Raw genomic sequence first — 20,721 nt, forward strand, 5'->3', positions numbered from 1 at the left:
CACGTGTCATGTATGAACGAGCATTATCCAGTAGAAAAATAACACCACAGTACGAATGCCGTCCATGACCAGTCCGTGCATCCCAGTCACAACACTACTCCAAATGCAGCCATTTGTGTTGATATGTTAACGACAGCCTACACATGAGACGGCAAGTCCCTAATCTGTAGGCTAGTCACCAACCAATGGTGTGGGATGGCACAGAGAACTGCAAAGAGTTCTTTACTTATCACGAGGATGCAGGATGTGCATGACATGCCGTAGTGTGGTCATACACTATTGGCCATTAAAATTGATACACCACAAAGAAATGTAGATGATAAACGGGTATTCATTGGACAAATATATTATACTGGAACGACATGTGATTGCATTTTCACGCAATTTGGGTGCATAGATCCTGAGAAATCAGTACCCAGAACAACAACCTCTGGCCATAATAACGGCCTCGATACGCCTGGGCATTGAGTCAAACAGAGCTTGGATGGCGTGTACAGGTACAGCTGCCCATGCAGCTTCAACACGATACCACAGTTCATCAAGAGTAGTGACTGGCGTATTGTGACGAGCCAGTTGCTCGGCCACCATTGACCAAACGTTTTTAATTGGTGAGAGATCTGGACAATGTGCTGGCCAGGGCAGCAGTCTAACATTTTCTGTTTCCAGAAAGGCCCGTACAGGACCTGCAACATGCGGTCGTGCATTATGTATGGTTTCGCAGGGATCGAATGAAGGGCAGAGCCACGGGTCGTAACACATCTGAAATCTAACGTCCACTGTTCAAAGTGCCGTCAATGCGAACAATAAGTGACCGAGACGTGTAACCAATGCCACCCCTTACCATCACGCCGGGTGATACGCCAGTATGGCGATGACGAATACACGCTTCCAATGGGCGTTCACTGCGATGTCGCCAAACACGGATGCGACCATTATAATGCTGTAAACAGAACCTGGATTCATCAGAAAAAATGACGTTTTGCCATTCGTACACCCAGGTTCGTCGTGGAGTACACCATCGGAGGCGCTCCTGTCTGTGCTGCAGCATCAAGGGTAACCGCAGCCACGGTCTCCGAGCTGATAGTCCATGCTGCTGCAAACGTCGTCGAACTGTTCGTGCAGATGGTTGTTGTCTTGCAAACGTTTCACCAGGCAACGCCGGTCAACTGCTGTTTGTGTATGAGAAATCGGTTGGAAACTTTCCTCATGTCAGCACGTTGTAGGTGTCGCTACCGGCGCCAGCCTTGGGTGAATGCTCTGAAAAGATAATCATTTGCATATCACAGCATCTTCTTCCTGTCGGTTAAATTTCGCGTCTGTAACACGTCATCTTCGTGGTGTAGCAATTTTAATGGCCAGTAGTGTAGTTCCCTAAATACGAGCTTTGGCCTGAAGTCATACATAATGGCTCCTCACACCATGTCGCCAGGAGCAATATCGCAGTGCTTCTCCAAAGTACTGGATGAATTTGACCTCTCCCCAAGTCACCATCATACTCACCAATTACGTTCATCTGGGTTAGAGCAGAATGGCAAGTCATCGGTGAACACTATGTGACGCCATTCATCAGCAGTCCATGCTTCCCAGTCACCAGACCACTCCAAAAGCAGTCGTGTCAATGACTCCTCCACATGTGACAGCAATTCCCTAAATCGCGTGCTGCCAGTCTATAGCCGATGGTTTGGGATGGCAGAGAGTACTGCAAAGAGTCCGCTACTTATTCTCAGATGCCACGGGCAAACGTGAAGGGGTTACAATGTGCTCTCGTGTCCTGACATAGGTGGGAGACGGAGAAAAGTGGTTACTGGTCAGTCTGCGCTCCGGAGCGGTACAGAGCAGAAGGCAAAAGGACAATTCACAGTGAAGGCATTTGATTGTTTTCTTCTATCTGATCAAACACTGGTACAGGCATTTACTAGAAATGCAGGTGGTGAGACTCGGTACGGAACTCGTTGTGGAGACTCTTGGACAAACAGGGTTTTGAAATACTTTTTATCAAGACAGGACTAACTAGTACACTGGAGGCTAGTTCTAGCGTTAGAAAAAGCATGAATAACACTGTTACAACTGAAGCCAGTGCAGACGTCCCAGGAGTGGATGCTAACCACAGTAGCAAACACTAGCAGCATCTTAATGCAACAACGTAGTTGCAAAACAAAACATACTGAATGTGACACTGTTCACTGAGGCACTCCAAGTGAGAGAGCAGACTTACGCGGAGCTGGACCGAGGCTGGAGTCGACGGACGCGGATTCGGCGCCCAGATCGTCTGACTCGGAACTCCGCCAAAATGCGGAATCTAGGGGTTTTAAAGAGTCGCGTGTGACACTGTTTTTCCCACTTAAAGCCATCCAGCCAATCCCGCAGATTTCTTGCAGGCCCCTGCCAATCACGATTCAAAATGGCTCTGAGCACTATTGGACTTAACACCTGTGGTCATCAGTTCCCTAGCACTTAGAACTACCTAAACCTAACTAGCCTAAGGACATCACACACATCCATGCCCGAGGCAGGATTCGAACCTGCGACCGTAGCAGTCGCGCGGTTCCGGACTGAACGCCTCGAACCGCTAGACCACCGCGGCCGGCACCAATCACGGTTTAGTTAGGTCCCCTCTACTGCTCCTAAGGCGAGGATGTTAATGCAGTTGCTCTAACTAAGTCCGTATTTGATATTAACATTGTTCAGCTAAAAGCTAAACGTAACTGCTCTGCCAAATAAGGCTTGCAAAATTATTGTTATACGTCATTTAGCCCCACCCCGGTGTAGGAACTACTAGGTCAACAGTTTTTTGGCGTTTTCACCCTTTTTCTAACCCTTGTGAGCCTATTGAGGTTGCTGTTCTCAGGGCCGGTATCAAGCTGGCTTTATCGCTAATACGTTCCTGTAGGTTACAAAGTTCTACGGTGGCAACCTACCACAGCGTCTAGACGACATATGAAGTTACATGTTAATTCCTTGAAGAGTAACTAGCGCCCTGGCACGGCGCCTGGGGGCATCTGCATTTTTGCAAGGCTGTCCCGTTACGGTTTACTCCATGTAACAATATCTCTCCTAGTTTCGTCTGCCCTCAGCATCATCTCTGCTTCCGCGTCCGTCCTCCTTTCTCACAGCTTCAAGATAACACTACAGTAGCAAGGAATAATCAATAGATTACAGTGCTTCATGTCCAATATGGTGATCTTCCCTTGTGCTCAGATATGGTCAGTGAGTATGCCTGGCCTCATATTCCCATGCCGTCGAGGTTTGGCCCATGCCACCTCTGAATGTCCCAAAGAAACTGGATGCCGCACAGTTTGATCAGCCGACCAAATGGAGAGCCGGAATGAGGCCCCTTTCAAACACTGTCAGGTGCTGATAACGCAGTTTCACATGTCTCGTTTTCTTCACAGTGATCACTAAACATTTGACGCTTCTCACGACCCTTACACGAGGTGTGATTGAAAAGTTGTAAGAATCGGCTTGTAATTGTACAATGGTGATACTTACATGCTACTGTGATCCATCTCCTTCAAAATAGTGCTCTTCTGACTGAACACACCGACTCCAACGTGTTTCCATCTTTGGAAACATTCCTGGATTTTTTTTCCTGGACTGTGTTAAGCACGTTCTCTGTATTTGCCTGGATGTCTTCAGTCGAGTCAAATCGTTTTCCTTTCAGTAAAAATTCCAGTTTAGAAAACAGGTAGAAGTCCACAGGGGCCAAATCAGGGGAATATGGCGGTTGTGGAAGCACAGGAAGTTTGAATTTGGTCAAAAATTCAACGATGGAGAAGGCACGAGGAGCCAGAGCATTGTTATGGTGTAGCACCCAACCCTTATCTTTCGACAATGCAGGCCTTTTCTTCCGCACCTTTTCGCGCAAACGCTCAAGGACACATTTGCAGTATTCCTGGTTGATTGTCTGTCCTCCAGTGATAAATTCATGATGGGCAATACCGGTAGAATCGAAAAAAAATCAGCAACGTTGTCTTCTCTTCCGACCGACTTTGCCAAGCTTTTTTTGATCGTGGTGAACCTGAAGTCTTCCACTGCGAAGACTGCACTTTGGTTTCAGGATCATATCCATATACCCACGACTCGTCAGCTGTAATTACCCAATTTAATAAATCTGGGTCATTTTTGTCCGATTAATCAGTTCTTGGCACACATCAAGTCGGTATTGTCTCTGGTCATTTGACAACACTTATGTTACGAATTTTGCGGACACTCGACGCATGTTAAGATCTTCAGTTAAAATTGACTTAACTGCATAGAAACTTCAGTTAAGTTCATCAGCCATCTTCCTAATTGTAAGTCTACGATCAGAGAGCACTAAGTCGCGAACTTTCACAACATTTTCATTCGTTTTTGAGATGGAAGGACGGCCGGACCGTGGTTCATCTTCAAATGATTGCGGCCACTTTTAAATCTGTTGAACCAGACAAAAACATTTGACTGGCTCATACAATTATATCCAAAATCTGTTTATAGTAGTTCATAAGTCTCAGAAGCTGATTTCCCAGTTTTAAAACAAAATTTCACACAAACTCGTTGTTCCGTTTTTACGTCCATTTTCACGCAGACAGAATCCTGGAACAAGCCCTAACTCAACCAGCTGCCACAACGAACTGAATTAAGACAATGCGGTTTCCTGCCAGAGGGCATTCAAGGACAAGGCAATGACTCACTCCCCACCCTCCGTGTACCTGCCCGCCAAACCAGTAAGCAGTAGCAGATCCATTATTAAAACTTTCCAATCAGACCTCATATTGCCAAGCAGATGTGGTAACAACACTAAACACGAACAATACTGATATGCTCAGGTGATCATTCTAACTGCCACAAAGAATTGCAACTCTCACCATTTCCGTACTTGCCAACAGTGTATATGTACACGAGCTCTGTCTTCTGGGTGATTTACTTTTGTAATGAGCCATTGTAAGGTGACTGCGTGACGCTTTCTATGCAGAGTGCGCTTAAGAATGTGTTGCTGCATCGCCAGTGTGCTCTGTGTATCTGCTGCACGCCACATGTTCCAGCAGTTACCTACCCCGGTAACCGGTAAGTCTGGGTAAGTGCCACACTCGGCCACTGTTTCTCTTTCTCACTCCCCCTATACGATTTATATGCTCGGAAAACTGTCAGTATAGCTTCTTAATGTAGTGTTTGCTTTATGCCACCCATAGTGAACACCATACTGGCTAAGTACCCTCACTATACCTGAAGTAACATGAAAATCAACGCCAAGTGATCAATGCGCATCCCAAAACACACGCTCCAGATGAATGTGGTAGAATGACGCTATTGGCTGGGGCAGCACTTGGTAGACTGCTCGTTGCGACTGCATATCGCCCAAGCACCCAGCTTCTTATGCGCACAACGATGTGATGGATGCAAATCAATATTTACTCTTTTCTTAAATTACTCGAAGTAACTGTTCCTGTTCACAGTATTATACATCTACATCTAGATGATTATGAACCAATGATAATTAATTGAAACCCTCAGCTGCCGACAGGAGTTGTTGATATACCTCGATGGGGACAGTTGAAAATGTGTGCCCCGACCGGGATTCGAACTCGGGATCTCCTGCTTACATGGCAGACACTCTGTCCATCAGAGCCACCGAGGACACAGATGAATACCGCGACTGCAGGGACATATCCCTTGCACGCTCCCCGTGAGACCCACATTCCCAACTGTCCACAGTCTACATATGTAATATACCTAAAAGATATTTGCCCTCCGCTCATTACTCGCACCCACTAAGGTGACGATTCCCCAATTGCAGACCCACATTTTAACGCGCAGCAGATCCACAGTGCGAGTCGGCATTTTCCATTTGTCCAGATCTTTGGATTTGTAGTCCAGCACTATGCACCAACACACTCAGTTAAAATATACTGAGGAGCCTGCTCGGTAGCATGTTTGTCCACCTTCGAAAACTAATTCTTTGCATGACAAGGATTCGACAGATCTTTAGTAGGTTTCTGGAGGTTTTTGGCACCATATGTTATGTGCAGATCATGCACTTCCAGTAAATTACTGGCTAGTGGTTTGTGGGCACAGAGCCGGCACCCAATAGCGTCCCAGATGTCTTCCATCGAGTTCAGATCAACGAATTTGGTGGCCAAGACATAAACATCAGTTCACTATCTTGCTCCTGAAACTATTGCAGCACATTTCATGTGGTGGTAGATGCTATCGCCGCTGGGGAAGACATATGTGGTACACAGCTGTCATGGTACCTTCGATTACTAACACAGGCCCCACGGAAACCCAGCTGAATGTCTCCCTTAGCTCAATACTCCCCCCATGGTCCTGTGCCCCTGACGTGGGACATGTTTCGAGCAGCCGTTCCCCTGGATGACAGTGACACGTTTCCCCTGATCCACTGTCCAATCTCGACAACCCCGTGTCTCCTAAGTGACGATATTGTTAGATAACATGGGAACACTTTGAGGTTAAAATATCTTAAATGTGGCTGTAGCCTTTGTCTCTGGCATGGCGTATACTTACGTTATTCAAATATTTTATTCTTTGGACTGCTGTTATAATGTTATGAAGACAAGAGCCTTTACCTTGGGCAAATACAATTGTACATTTATTCTGACGTATGCTGAATACAATCTGGCTGCAAGCCATGCCATGTGGTATTTCTGGGTTTTATGTCAATTTTATATATGACAAGAGCCGCTTGGGTTCAGCTAATGTATTGTACCACCATGCGAATTAAGAAGGTCCACTCCTTCTGAAGATGTTATTTTTAGAAATATCGAAACCTAGGTCAAAGGCTAAATAAACCTTTGTTTTGCAACTGGTTGGCTGATGTTTCAACCTCTTCGTTTTGAGGTTACCATTTCAGCGTCTCAATCGTCTGTAGAATAACTATAACCTCTGTGTGATACGGTAATGCGTGATTACAACTCTCTGAGTGTTAAAGTCTGATTACAACAGTCAGATATGACGTTTTGGGCGCGCAGCACTGCAGTGGTGGTTATCGTTTAGAGTCGGCCAGAGTCATTAAGAGACGCCATTGAAACGGTGCCGTAATATGTGGGCGAGTCTCACAATACATGGGTTTCGTCATGTGCAGAGCCCCACGTTGATCAATGTGCGCTGAATGATGTGCTCCAAAACACTTGTCTTCTGATGTGCCACAGATCGCTGCATATGGTGCTTTACAGAACAGGCAAGCCTCTGACCACATTCTGTGATGACACGTGCTCCTCTACCATCTCGTCACCTACTCGTAATTTCACCATCCTTCAACCACTTTCCATACGCTCATGACAGTAGCACATGAAGACCCAACATCGCTCGTTCCCAGGAGCTGCCGGTGGCTGGGCTATAATAATTTGCCCTTTGTTAAAATCGCATTTGTAAGTGGCCTGGACCGTATCGTCGCTAGAATGGTTCCCCGTGTGTCTTTTCTCCACTTATACACTTTCCTTACCGCCCCATTTGACCATAATGCCACCAATCACAAGGTGAGCAGTGGTCATAACGTTCTGGTTTAGCAGTGTATGTGAGTATGCTCCTTTCTTACCGCCCACCCAGTTAGCCATCTAATGCATGGCTTTCCGGATTGGGAAGGAGTGCCTGGTCCCCAGAATCTGCCCGGCGGACTTGTGTCGAGGTCCGGTGAGCCAGCCAGTCTGTGGATGGTTTTTAGACGGTTTTCCATCTGCCTTGGCGAATGCGGGCTGGTTCCCCTTATTCTGCCTCAGCTACACTATGTCGGCGATTGCTGTGCAAACAAGTTCTCCATGTACGCGTACACCACCATTACTCTACCACGCAATATAGAGGTTACACTGGTCTGGTGTGAGACGTTCACTTGGGGGATCCACCGGGGGCCAAACCACACAATAACCCAGAAAGAGTGGTTCAGTGTGGGCCGGCAGAGGGGTGAAGTGGACTGCGGTAGTCGTTGTGGGGTTGTGGACCGTTGTGACTGCAGTGGGGCGGAGCCTCTCCGTCGTTTCTAGGCCCCCGGTTAACATACAATACAATACAATGCTCCTTTCTTACACACTAGTAATCACCCAGGAGGGCTTTGTTCATTGATTTGCCTTCTTCGTTTGAGCCAGTGTTACATGGAGGCTGCCTGTGCTGTGCTCACAGGGCCAGAGCATGTGTTCAGCCCGACGTCCCTGAAGCACTCGGAAGAGGAAACAGCAAGACTCCAGGCGGTGTTGGACTCGGTTCGCCAGTTCGCTGCCACACACCTCAACGTGACGTACCCCGCCAATGGCAGTGGCACCACTGAAGCGATACGGGACAGTAGGGGCCTCCAGCCGACCACCAGCGCGTCCCCACTGGCTGCGGGGCCAGACCCACTCTCATTCGACGAGCTGTTGGCGGAGATCAACAGCGAGGAGTCCAGGAAGAACGAGGTGAAGCGCCAGCAGCCCACAGACACCAACAGCACTGCTCCGACCAGCGCTCCAGCGAAGGAAACTGAAGAAGTAACCAGTAAGTGTGCAGCAGAGTACCTGCTTTCTCTAGTATCCGTATGAAATCAACAGTCTCAACCTTCTCTTCACAATCTGTCTCTCAGGTCTCAATCTCTTTAATAAACAGTATACATTCTCAACAATCTCCACTTGTTAATCACTGATCTCTCCAAAATGAAATAAAATATTCTATTGCATATTTAGCTGGGCATCCCCTTTTGGAGAGTTTGGCGCCTAGTGCAAGACCTTTTACTTGATGCCACTTCGGCGACTTGCGCATTGATGATGATGAAATGATGAGGATGACGACACACAACCAGTTCCAAGCAGAGAAAATCCCAAAGCGACATGGGAATCAAACCTGGGGACTCGTGATAGAGAGTCAGCAATGCACGAGACCACGAGCTGCTTACTGTCCACTCCAAAGGATGCCAGACACCTAACTAATAACGCGCAGGGCCCCTATCTGATCTGATTACAGCCTTTCCTAATATACTGGTATGGTGGAGGTCCAATTCGTTTCTATTCACCATAAATCAGAGTGAACTGGTGGGCCTGTAGTCAGAGGGTGCTATCCCAAACATGGCTAAGTTTGGGAAATATAAGGGTTTTCTAAAAAATGTGAAATCATATAATTTCAAAGCACAATCATTAAAATTTGAAATGCAAGTAATATGCCCAATATTGAATTTATTCAGCATGTTCACTGGGATCTGCACTGTGTAAAATCACCATGAAATGAGTGGATAACTGGCAGGATGGAAGGTCTCATGAACTCGTCAACAAAAACTCTATTTTTTTTAACATTCTAAAACTTCTGCGGTGGTATTTTATTCAGTAATGCTAGCTGTTTTTCCAAGACAGTTCTTCGCGTTTCTATTTCTTTCCAACACTAGCTGTAGCACTTACTTCCATTTTCTATTCACGTTATCGTTAACCTCATGCTTTCTAAAATTACAATACTGAAACTTTCATAATTATGATCAAAGACACGAAAAGATTTAAGTTGATTTGATAATATAAGGCTCTAAAATGATTTTGAGATGAAGAAAGTGTGACATACACAGCAAATTTTTGTTATACATAATCGAAAATAAATAGCTTCAAACGTCATTCTGTACTCCGCAGGTACATAAACAATCCAGACATCTTTAGATGTGGGATAACAGCCTCTAGTACTGAGAGCCTTACCGACTTAAAATGCGTGGCTTTATATAAATAGTTACATATAAAAGATGTTATAGGCCACTTACTGCAGATATTAAAACTTGTTAAGAAAAGGAGTGAGCAAAAACTCCTTTTTCCATGTATGCGCATAGTTCCCTCTGGCACTGGAGTGCTCAATCGATTGATGCAGATTTTTCGACGAACAGATTTCTCTCATCACCACTATCGTTTCATCGTTTACGGTTTCAAACGCTGTGAATATTCAATGCGGTTTAGCCTTCCTGCCAGCCTCCGGTTATCAGTTATTGCTGGTTTCTTGCAACAGCAAGCAGATATTAATTACTGTATTAGTTCCCGCCAGCATACGTTTCCATGCAGAAATTCTACCCTTAATACCGAAACTCTTTGAAGCTTTCAATGTACTTTTGAAATCAAATGGATTTCGCAAAGCATCTGCAACACGCCCTAGTGGATGATAAAGAACTCTGATGGAAACCTGAAAATGTCTCAGGGCAGCACGGCAATACACTACGTCCACCAGATTTTGACCGATCACAACTGAGGGGGCGGATGGGGGGGGGGGGGGACGAGTAGGAACGTGTTTATCATCCCATTGTGAGCTACAACGATCTATGAAGTGCAGCCTTCTTAAAAATGTGTCTCCACAAAAGCATATAGGTTTTCGTTGGACCTTCGTGTTAGGTAACAGTGCTATTGATGCCGTCAGTAGTGAAAGTGACTTCATAACTAAACAGTATTAATGAAAAAAAACATGAAATGAGCGTATGGCATCGTTGGCCGGCAGGCCCCACCCGAGGAAGTTATGAGTATTAATGGAATTACTCGGTGATTTGCAACTAATCAACGACGAATCCCTTGCAAATGTTATGGATAGAGCCCGTCCATACGTATTCTCCGAAGTGTTCTTGTTAGTGGAGACACGTGTAGGAATTGTGTGTGTGTGTGTGTGTGTGTGTGTGTGTGTGTGTGTGTGTGTGTGTGTGTGCGTGCGTGCGTGCCTACTGAAGGACTACGTTCTTACCAACAGAGTAATGCCTTCTACTTCAGCCATATTTGGTTGATTTTCGCATTCACGTGAGATATGACTGCTTGGGACACCGCCAGTCTCACGCAGTTCATTGAAAACATCAAGCACATCTTCACACTTAAAAATAAAATTGACAATTGGTAAATAAATCCATATCAGCTGGAGTACAAATACGCGAAATGAAAACTTATCAAACATTGGGGACAAGTTATGTCGAAATTAACCATCACACACACACACACACACACACACACACACACACAGAGAGAGAGAGAGAGAGAGAGAGAGAGAGAGAGAGAGAGACCAAAGACAGCAGACACAAAGCCGAAATATTACTCAAATTTTGTATTTACGGGGATCCACAGTCTCCAGATGCTTAGTAGACGTAAACAACGTTCGTAGTAGGCTGTAATGCGATGTTTACTTAATCGAGCGATTAGTTAATTTCGACTAAGGGGTCATTGTCAAGCACATTTGTAACATCATGTCGTTTGCAAATGCCTCCTAATTACGAGTAAGAAGTAGCCACATTCCGTCATTTTACGAAAGGATCCACACTACACCTTTTGAGATCGTATTCTGAACTTTCCTGCATGTATAACAACACGTACATACGGCTAATTTTTACTTGTAATTACGCGTGATTTGAAAATGACATGAAATACAGATGTTACTAATGTGTCTGACAATGACGCTTAGTCGAAAGTAGCCAATCGCACGATTAAATAAACATCGCATTACAGTCTACTACGGACTATGGTTACGTTTATATGAAATATTAATTGACACATTTAAAAATTTATTCGCGTTTGGGGATACCGCTATGATGCCTTTGTATGGCCACAGCACACAGTCACAAACGAGCGATACTGAAATATGCGTATTCGGCATTGGGATGAACAAAATCGGACAAGTGTGAATAGGAATGGGGCTGTGATTGTTCCATACAACCTTTATTATGCGTATAGCTAGTTCATCCATAGTTATTGATGAGTGTGTTTGTAAGTGTCAAAATGTGACATAGATGGCCATATCGTTTGACTGCATTCATTTAGAAGTCTACATTGTGTAGATTGCAAAGGGACCTGTAGATTTTAATATTGGACATAAATTGCAACTTGATGCCTCTACCTATTCCTGATAAAAAGGGGTCTCAACAGACAATGTAGAGATGTTATAAGGGTTCACAGACGGACAATGTAGAGATGTTATAAGGGTTCCGTATCTACCGACTGAGTTAGAGACCCCTTGAAAATGAAAAGAAGTTTATGGTTTTAAAGTTCTGTGGGTGGCAGGTTCATTAGAGATTGATTACAAAATCATATGGGTCAAGGAAGGACAAAAAATAAACTGTTCCCTTTTTAGAAGAAACATTACACTCAAAGTGCCTTACGGAAACCAAAGAAATCTAAATCAGGACAGTTGGATCGGCATCACCGTTTCTGGTCCTGACCTGCTTGTTTGCTTTCTATACCAATTTCCAGATTCTGGGATTAGAAGAACACATGTAATTGGTGTAGAAAGCAAGCAAGCTGGTCAGGACCAGAAACGGTGATGCCGACCCAGCCTCTGTACAGGTTCTGAGAGTGACTTCGGTCTGCTGAGTGCGCTCTGGTCATGCATTTGGGGGAGGGGGATGGGGGCGGATGACCTCACAGGAAATATCTAGTGCAGCAAGGAGTATACCTATGGTGCATATGCTTATGATGTCTGTCTTTGTGGTACGAGTACGAGGGTCTGGCAGTCGATAGGTATGTGCATGATGCAAAAGAGGCGATTTTGTATGGCGCAGGATACGAATTGTATGTTTACGACATCGACACAGCATGGGGTGATATATTGTCAGGTTGGAGATCAGTTTCATGCTCTAATATTCAATCTTCTGTCCTCAGTGACAGAGCACTGTAACTGAGTAAGAGTATTTCGTATTTGACAATCTGCTGGCCACTTTGCAGGTTTTAGTTGTCAGTCCAATATGGTGATCTGCACAAAATAGTTTTGCCACTGAAAGGGGAAAAAAAGGCAAATAGTGCTTCCACACTGGCAGCATCAGTAATTTGGAGGGTAAATTCAGTAAGATCCAATCAGAATACTCCATTCATTCACAAGACATCCTTTTTTGCTGGGACATAGGAGTCTCTACAGTGTGGTGAGAACGTTTGCTTTAGTTGAAAGCAGGACTTAACGATTTCCAGGAAGGGTAACACATGATGGATGGGGTGTCACGTTAGGACCATCAGGAGGAATGCATTCGGCCTTATTCTCCGCTATTTTTCGTATACAGGTTCTGTCAAGACAGGGATTTTTGATGCAGATGAGCTGTGAGAGATTACGAAAGCTTCTACAAGAAGCGACCATTAACCATTTCTGGGACACAATACAATTTCCGCGAGGTTGACTTGGCTCTTATTTTACATAGCCATGCGACACAATACTGAGAAACTTTTAGATACTCTTGCAATGCTGTGTAGCTAGACGAGCATTTCGCGGCAATGCATCAGCCGTGCTTGGCTGGTGAATACGTGCATGGCAAGATGCAGTTTCCATGTCCGTTAGGATCGCTAGGAACAATGCAGCCTGTGCTATTCTGGGAAGCAATGGAACAAATTTCTGCAGTGTCTGTGAGGGTGAGTCGCTTGGCAATTAGGTCTTCACTGGACTGCAGTTAGAGAGAGGGATCGCACCAGAAATGGTGAACATGTGTGCCTAGTCCACAGGGTAACTTGGCGTTTATTTACATTGACATGTGACGTCAGAATAACACTCTAAGAACTCTACAAGCAACTGTCACCTGCTGGCTGTAGGCGGCTGCGACGGTTCGCGTTCCTGTGCTGGCTTGCTTCCGGCTGGCCCTGCAGAGCGCATGCATGTGTTGGAACAGTTCGCTGATACATTGCGTATTTTACATGCGCTGAGTGTTTGTGCACTACATTATTTTCGCGTGTTTAAGCGCTGTGAGCGTGTTTGAATAGCATTACAGATGCATTATTTTTTTTACAATTTATGAGTTGTTTTCGTGTCTGTTGTATTATTTTGCAAACAGGTGAGCAGGCTGTGCAATTCATGATTTCGACAGTTGACGATTAGCAAGTGTGTTACCAGAGCATTATTTGGAGAATGTAGGAGTTGTTCACCTCTCTGCACATCAGTGTACTGCATTATTTTGTTGATTTACGAGTACTTTGCACGTCTGTAGACTATTTACTGTGACCTCAAGCACACAAGGGTGAGTGTTTTGTGGCAGCGTAATACATAAACTACAAGAAATCCCTCCCTAAATAAACTGTATGCATTATTCCGACAGTTTATGAGTTCTTTTTGTGCCTGTACATGTGTGTACTGCATTATTTCAGTGATTTACTAGTAGTTTGCAGCTCTGTAGACTGTTCAATGCATTATTTTGACAGTTTACAATTAGCAAGCGTGTTTGCAGAGAATTATTTTGACAATTTACGAGTTGTTTGCGTGTCTGCACATCAGTGTACTGCATTATTTTGGGCTGTTTAAGCGTTGTGAGCATATTTGCATAGTGTTACACATGCATTATTTAGGTGACCAACGAGTAGTTCGCACATCTGTAACCTGTGCACTCCATTATTTCGGTAACTTACGAGTTGTTTGTGTCTCTGCACATCAGAGTACTGCTTTATTTACAATTAGTTTGCAGGTCTGTAGACTATTTACTGTGACCTCAAGCATGTCAGAGTAAGTGTTTTGTATCAGTGTAATAATATACTATGTCAAATCTGTCCCTAAATAAATTGTTCTAGAATAAATAAAGTACACTTCTTCCACCCCCCCCCCCCTCAGCCCAGAATAGGCTGTCCTTTTCCTGCCTTTTTCCCCTCCAGACCGCCATCTTGGATTACATCACACGAGGGACGACAGTGCCCTCTGGTGGCAGTACTGTGTACTAGGTCAGTTGGACTCCGGACCTCTAGGTGGACACACTGGATGGAGCTACTGCCTCAAATTGTTTAAATAAAGACTGAAAATAAACACTTACATCCATCCTATCCAGCACAGGCTGAGTCCCTTTCCCGCCAGTTCCTAGGAAGAGGTGGCGGTCAGATGACTTAGGTTAGTGGAGGTAGCCCAAGTGACCTATTTTCCTGCCATTTTCTTTGGTTAGTGGAGGTAGCTGTGGTGTGTTGCATTGTTCTGGGGGAGGGGAGGGGGGGAGGAGGGGTTAGGTTATTGGAGGTAGCCCAATTGACCTATTTTTCGGCAAAATTTGAACTTCCCGCAATGAAGTCATTGCGTCGTTGCCATATCTATCGCCGCCATCTTGAATAAATTTGGCAACAATGGAGAGTGACGCCACACGAACTTTGTTCTACTACTGGTGCCTGAATCAACATGTAACCTTATAAACAGAGATGGTGGTCTGTTTTAACAAGTGACCTTATAAATACAGATGGTGGCTTTTGTTTGAATTCTGCATGGAATCTTGCTCTCTCACTCGTCAAAAAACAGAGGGACAGAGTTTATATTACCTCACACATGGATTATTAATTTCGCTATCGATAACTTCCGATGCCGCTCATCTGGTTGGTAATGGCGCTAGTGTTTACAGTGCGTGTGAATGTTATCTTTCTGGAGCTTCTCTGGGAACCAGGGTTTTAAATTCCCTTGCACAACTCTAGTGACTTTTGTTGGTACTACCACAACGACCTGTGTCGTCGCTGCTAATTCACTATGGATTTTAAAAATAAAAATAATTGTGAAACACGGACTGAAAAATCATCTAGGGTGCAGATCATGTGTGACAACTACTTAATAAATAAACGACCCTGATCATGATTCTGTCCAATTCTTGAGCCTTCACACGTCCCGCGATCTAGTGAGGTCTGATCTCCAAGACGAGTGTTATCTTTGTAATTCATTCTCGGGGTAAAGATTAGAGCCACTTTATTACTGTACATTTCTTTTTTTCGGAATTTAATCCTTGATTAATCATTTTTATTGTTTCATCTCAAATGTTGCCATCATGTGGTCAAACTGATTAAAATCTGGTAATGTTTGTATGTTATTCTAATATATGAACAGGGATTGAATTGCTCATTTGCAACCTATCATTACCATTTCTCATAATCAAATCAAATATTATGCTGGGTTCAGTCAAGTAATATTATCTGGAGGGCAATATTTTCGTCTTTGTCTTTTACCTTAAAAAAAAATCAGCTTTAAAGTTTATATATCCGTTATATGTACCGGTACTCTATGAGAACTCGTATTGCAATTTTGTTCAAATACCATAGAAGTTTGAGCAGTGGTAGGATTTAATGCTATTTCTTCCATTCTTTCACGAAATTGTCAAATTTTAAGCAGAGCCAAAGCTGATTGTTTCGGCTAGTTCGTAGTTTTTTGCTTACTCCTTACGCTTGCGCCGCGCAAGCTAAATGTCAACATGATTGTTCGAAAAAGCTCGATATTGTATCGAACGCTGCGGCATAAGGGAAAATCTCGAGGCCGTTCGAACGCGATTATCGTTTGCCCAGCCCTACGTGGTGCAGTTTTGCCATGAAAATGGCAGGGTGTGCAGCTGTCGAAATATCTGAGGTTGTCGACAGCGTCACCCGACTGCATTCCGTAAGTTCCGTAAGTACACGCATGGCTGTCTTAGCGTTGCATCTGCGAAAGGCGGGTGACCTTGAACGAGCTTCGCCTTGCTGCCGCCAGAGCTGGAGAATCGCGCTGAGTTCTAACTAAGCGCGATCCGCTGTGAAAAATACATCTGGTGCAGGCAACGCCCATCCAGCCGCACTCTGATTGGCTGCCGCGCGTTCTTATCAGCAGCGGCGTCAGCCGCTGCGTCACAATCGGCATCAAATAAAAACACAATAAAATTGTATATGCCGAGACAAGCTCAGGTCTCACACGTGGCTTTATTACTATTTAAAATTTATAATTTCACGATGAAGATAAGACATGACAAAATACGTCATACTTGTAGCGAAATCAAGTTCAAAACAGTCAACTTGCTACAACCTGCAAATGAAGTTATGATATACAAGGTCTGTTCAAAAAATTCCGATATCTTAATTTCGCCCCAATGGTGTGATGGAGCGAAATGCCGTTGGCATCCCTGCACATGCCTGTGTTTAGTGTGTAGCTCCCACAAGTCTGTTGTACATCTGTTAGTTATTGTTTAGTGCTGTATTGAGTAAAACGTTGTGTCACACAGTTTGCGAATTTCGAGATGGCTGAGTTGGTGGAGCACGGCATCTGTACTAAATTTCGCGTGAACCACAGGAAAACCTTTACAGAAAGATACCAAATGATGCAGAAAGTCTACGGTGATGTGTGCTTAAGCCGTACTCGGTGTTACGAATGGTTCACACGGTTTAAAAATGGCCGGACAGAAGTTAAAGATGACCCTCGTTCAGGACGTCCTTCGACGTCTACCGATGATGCTCGTGTCAGGAGCATCAACGAAATTGTGCGTGCCAATCTGACTGTCCGAGAGATTGCAGAAGAATGTAACATTTCAGTTGGATCATGTCATGGAATCCTGATACAGCACCTTGGAATGCATCGTGTTGCTGCCAAGTTCGTCGCACGGATCACGATCAAGACCAGAAAGACATTCGCATCGCAATCTGTTTAGAGCTTTTGGATAGCGCAAATGAGACTAAGATGTTCCATGAGAGAATCGTAACTGGCGATGAGGCGTAGGTCTACGGTTATGATGTTAAGGCCAAGGTCAATCTTCACAATGGGTCGGGAAAAGTTGTCCACGACCACAAAGAGCTCGTCAGGTCAGGCCAAATGTCAAAGATATTCTGACAGTTTTCTTTGACTTTGAAGGATTAATTGGTCATGAATTCGTGCCACAGGGACAACCTGTTAATCGATAATACTACCGGGACGTGTTGCGACACCTGCGAGAATACGAGGGCAGTTCAATAAGTAATGCAACACATTTTTTTTCTGAAACAGGGGTTGTTTTATTCAGCATTGAAATACACCAGGTTATTCCCCAATCTTTTAGCTACACAACACTATTTTTCAACGTAATCTCCATTCAATGCTACCGCCTTACGCCACCTTGAAATGAGGGCCTGTATGCCTGCACGGTACCATTCCACTGGTCGATGTCGGAGCCAACGTCGTACTGCATCAATAACTTCTTCATCATCCGCGTAGTGCGTCCCACGGATTGCGTCCTTCATTGGGCCAAACATATGGAAATCCGACGGTGCGAGATCGGGGCTGTAGGGTGCATGAGGAAGAACAGTCCACTGAAGTTTTGTGAGCTCCTCTCGGGTGCGAAGACTTGTGTGAGGTCTTGCGTTGTCATGAAGAAGGAAAAGTTCGTTCTGATTTTTGTGCCTACGAACACGCTGAAGTCGTTTCTTCAATTTCTGAAGAGTAGCACAATACACTTCAGAGTTGATCGTTTGACCATGGGGAAGGACATCGAACAGAATAACCCCTTCAGCGTCCCAGAAGACTGTAACCATGACTTTACCGACTGAGGGTACGGCTTTAAACTTTTTCTTGGTAGGGGAGTGGGTGTGGCGCCACTCCATTGATTGCCGTTTTGTTTCAGGTTCGAAGTGATGAACCCATGTTTCATCGCCTGTAACAATCTTTGACAAGAAATTGTCACCCTCAGCCACATGACGAGCAAGCAATTCCGCACAGATGGTTCTCCTTTGCTCTTCATGGTGTTCGGTTAGACAACGAGGGACCCAGCGGGAACAAACCTTTGAATATCCCAACTGGTGAACAATTGTGACAGCACTACCAACAGAGATGTCAAGTTGAGCACTGAGTTGTTTGATGGTGATCCGTCGATCATCTCGAACGAGTGTGTTCGCACGCTCCGCCATTGCAGGAGTCACAGCTGTGCACGGCCGGCCCGCACGCGGGAGATCAGACAGTCTTGCTTGACCTTGCGGCGATCATGACACACGCTTTGCCCAACGACTCACCGTGCTTTTGTCCACTGCCAGATCACCGTAGACATTCTGCAAGCGCCTATGAATATCTGAGATGCCCTGGTTTTCCGCCAAAAGAAACTCGATCACTGCCCGTTGTTTGCAACGCACATCCGTTACAGACGCCATTTTAACAGCTCCGTACAGCGCTGCCACCTGTCGGAAGTCAATGAAACTATACGAGACGAAGCGGGAATGTTTGAAAATATTCCACAAGAAATTTCCGGTTTTTTCAACCAAAATTGGCCGAGAAAAAAAATGTGTTGCATTACTTATTGAACTGCCCTCGTATGTGAGATAGAAACAGCCTGAAATGTGGCGAGACAGTTCATGACTCTTGCATCACGATAACGCACCCGCATATTCATCCCTGTTGTTGCATGACTATTGCACAAAAAACGAAACCACTCTGTTTCCTCAGCCTCCGACTCTCCAGACCCGACCCCTGCTGATTTTTTTGATTTCCAAAGTTGAAAACCCCGTTGAATATCTGCAACGGTAGACGAGATAAAAGAAAACTCGCAGACGGCGCTTCACGCGATGCAGCAACAAGGCGTACTACTTTCGGAAGTAGCAAAGGCATCGGTTGCAGTGTATCAAATGGTTCAAGTGGCTCTGAGCACTATGCAACTTAACTTCTGAGGTCATCAGTCGCCTAGAACTGCTTAAACCTAACTAACCTAAGGATATCACACACATACATGCCCGAGGCAGGATTCGAACCTGCGACCGTAGCGGTCACTCGGCTCCAGACTGTAGCGCCTAGAACCGCACGGCCACTCCGGCCACCGAGCGGGGTGACGCAGTGGTTAGACACTGGACTCGCATTCGGGAGGACGACAGTTCAATCCCGCGTCCGGCCATCCTGATTTAGGTTTTCCGTGATTTCCCTAAATCACTCCAGGCAAATGCCGGGATGGTCCCCTGAAAGGGCACGGCCGACTTCCTTCCCAATCCTTTCCTAATCCGATGAGACCGATGTCCATGCTGTCTGGTCTCCTTCCCCGAAACCAACCAACCAACCAACCACTCCGGCCGGCTGCAATGTATGAATTGTGGAATAGAGTATTTCGAAGGAGACCATGCACAATAAGTAAAAAGCAGGCACAGAAAAATTTGTGTACAAAGAATGAGATTTTCACTTTGCAGCGGAGTGTGCACTGATATGAAACTTTCTGGCAGATTGAAACTGTGTGCCCGACCAATACTCGAACTCGGGATCTTTGCCTTTCGTGAGCAAGTGCTCTACCAATTGCTCTACCCAAGCACGACTCACGCCTCGTCCTCACAGCTTTACTTCCGCCAGTACCTCGTCTCCTACCTTTCAAACTTCACAGAAGGTACAAAGTTCCGAAATTTTTTGATCAGACGTCGTAACCCACTGATCCACCCGAAGCTGAGGTTGTACGCTTATGAAATGCGCCGTGAAAGAAAATAAAGCTGAATGTCAGAGAAAATTGTATTAATTTATCTTCTCAGCAATGTAGATGCACCTGTTGTTGTTGTTGTGGTCTTCAGTCCTGACAATGGTTTGATGCAGCTCTCCATGCTACTCTATCCTGTGCAAGTTTCTTCATCTCCCAGTACTTGCTGCAACCTACATACTTCTGAATCTGCTTAGTGTATTCATCTCTTGGTCTCCCTCTACGATTTTTACCCTCCACGCTGCCCTCCAATGCTAAATTGGTGATCCCTTGATGCCTCAGAACATGTCCTACCAAACGATCCCTCCTTCTAGTCAAGTTGTGCCATAAACTCCTCTTCTCCCCAATTCTGTTCAATACCTCCTCATTAGTTATGTGATCTACCCATCTAATCTTCAGCATTCTTCTGTAGCACCACATTTCGAAAGCTTCTATTCTCTTCTTGTCTAAACTATTTATTGTGCATGTTTCACTTCCATACATGGCTACACTCCATACTAATACTTTCAGAAACGACTTCCTGACACTTAAATCTATACTCGATGTTAACAAATTTCTCTTCTTCAGAATTGCTTTCCTTGCCATTGCCAGTCTACATTTTATATCCTCTCTACTTCGACCATCATTAGTTATTTTGCTCCCCAAATAGCAAACCTCATTTACTACTTTAAGTGTCTCATTTCCTAATCTAATTC

At 44.9% G+C, this 20,721-nt stretch overlaps 1 protein-coding gene across 1 annotated transcript in view; it reads left to right on the plus strand.

Annotated features, from left to right (window-relative positions):
* Positions 1-13,758, plus strand: part of LOC126209929 (mucin-5AC-like) — a 35,667-nt gene extending 21,909 nt beyond the window's left edge. The window contains exons 7-8 of the mRNA XM_049939047.1: positions 8,110-8,460; positions 13,700-13,758. Of these exons, the coding sequence (XP_049795004.1) occupies positions 8,110-8,460; positions 13,700-13,743 (395 nt within the window). The 3' untranslated portion in view covers positions 13,744-13,758. The remainder of the gene's footprint in view (positions 1-8,109; positions 8,461-13,699) is intronic.
* Positions 13,759-20,721: the final 6,963 nt, after the last annotated feature.

The sequence above is a fragment of the Schistocerca nitens genome, chromosome 10 (assembly GCF_023898315.1).
Source record: "Schistocerca nitens isolate TAMUIC-IGC-003100 chromosome 10, iqSchNite1.1, whole genome shotgun sequence".
Lineage (NCBI taxonomy): Eukaryota > Metazoa > Arthropoda > Insecta > Orthoptera > Acrididae > Schistocerca > Schistocerca nitens.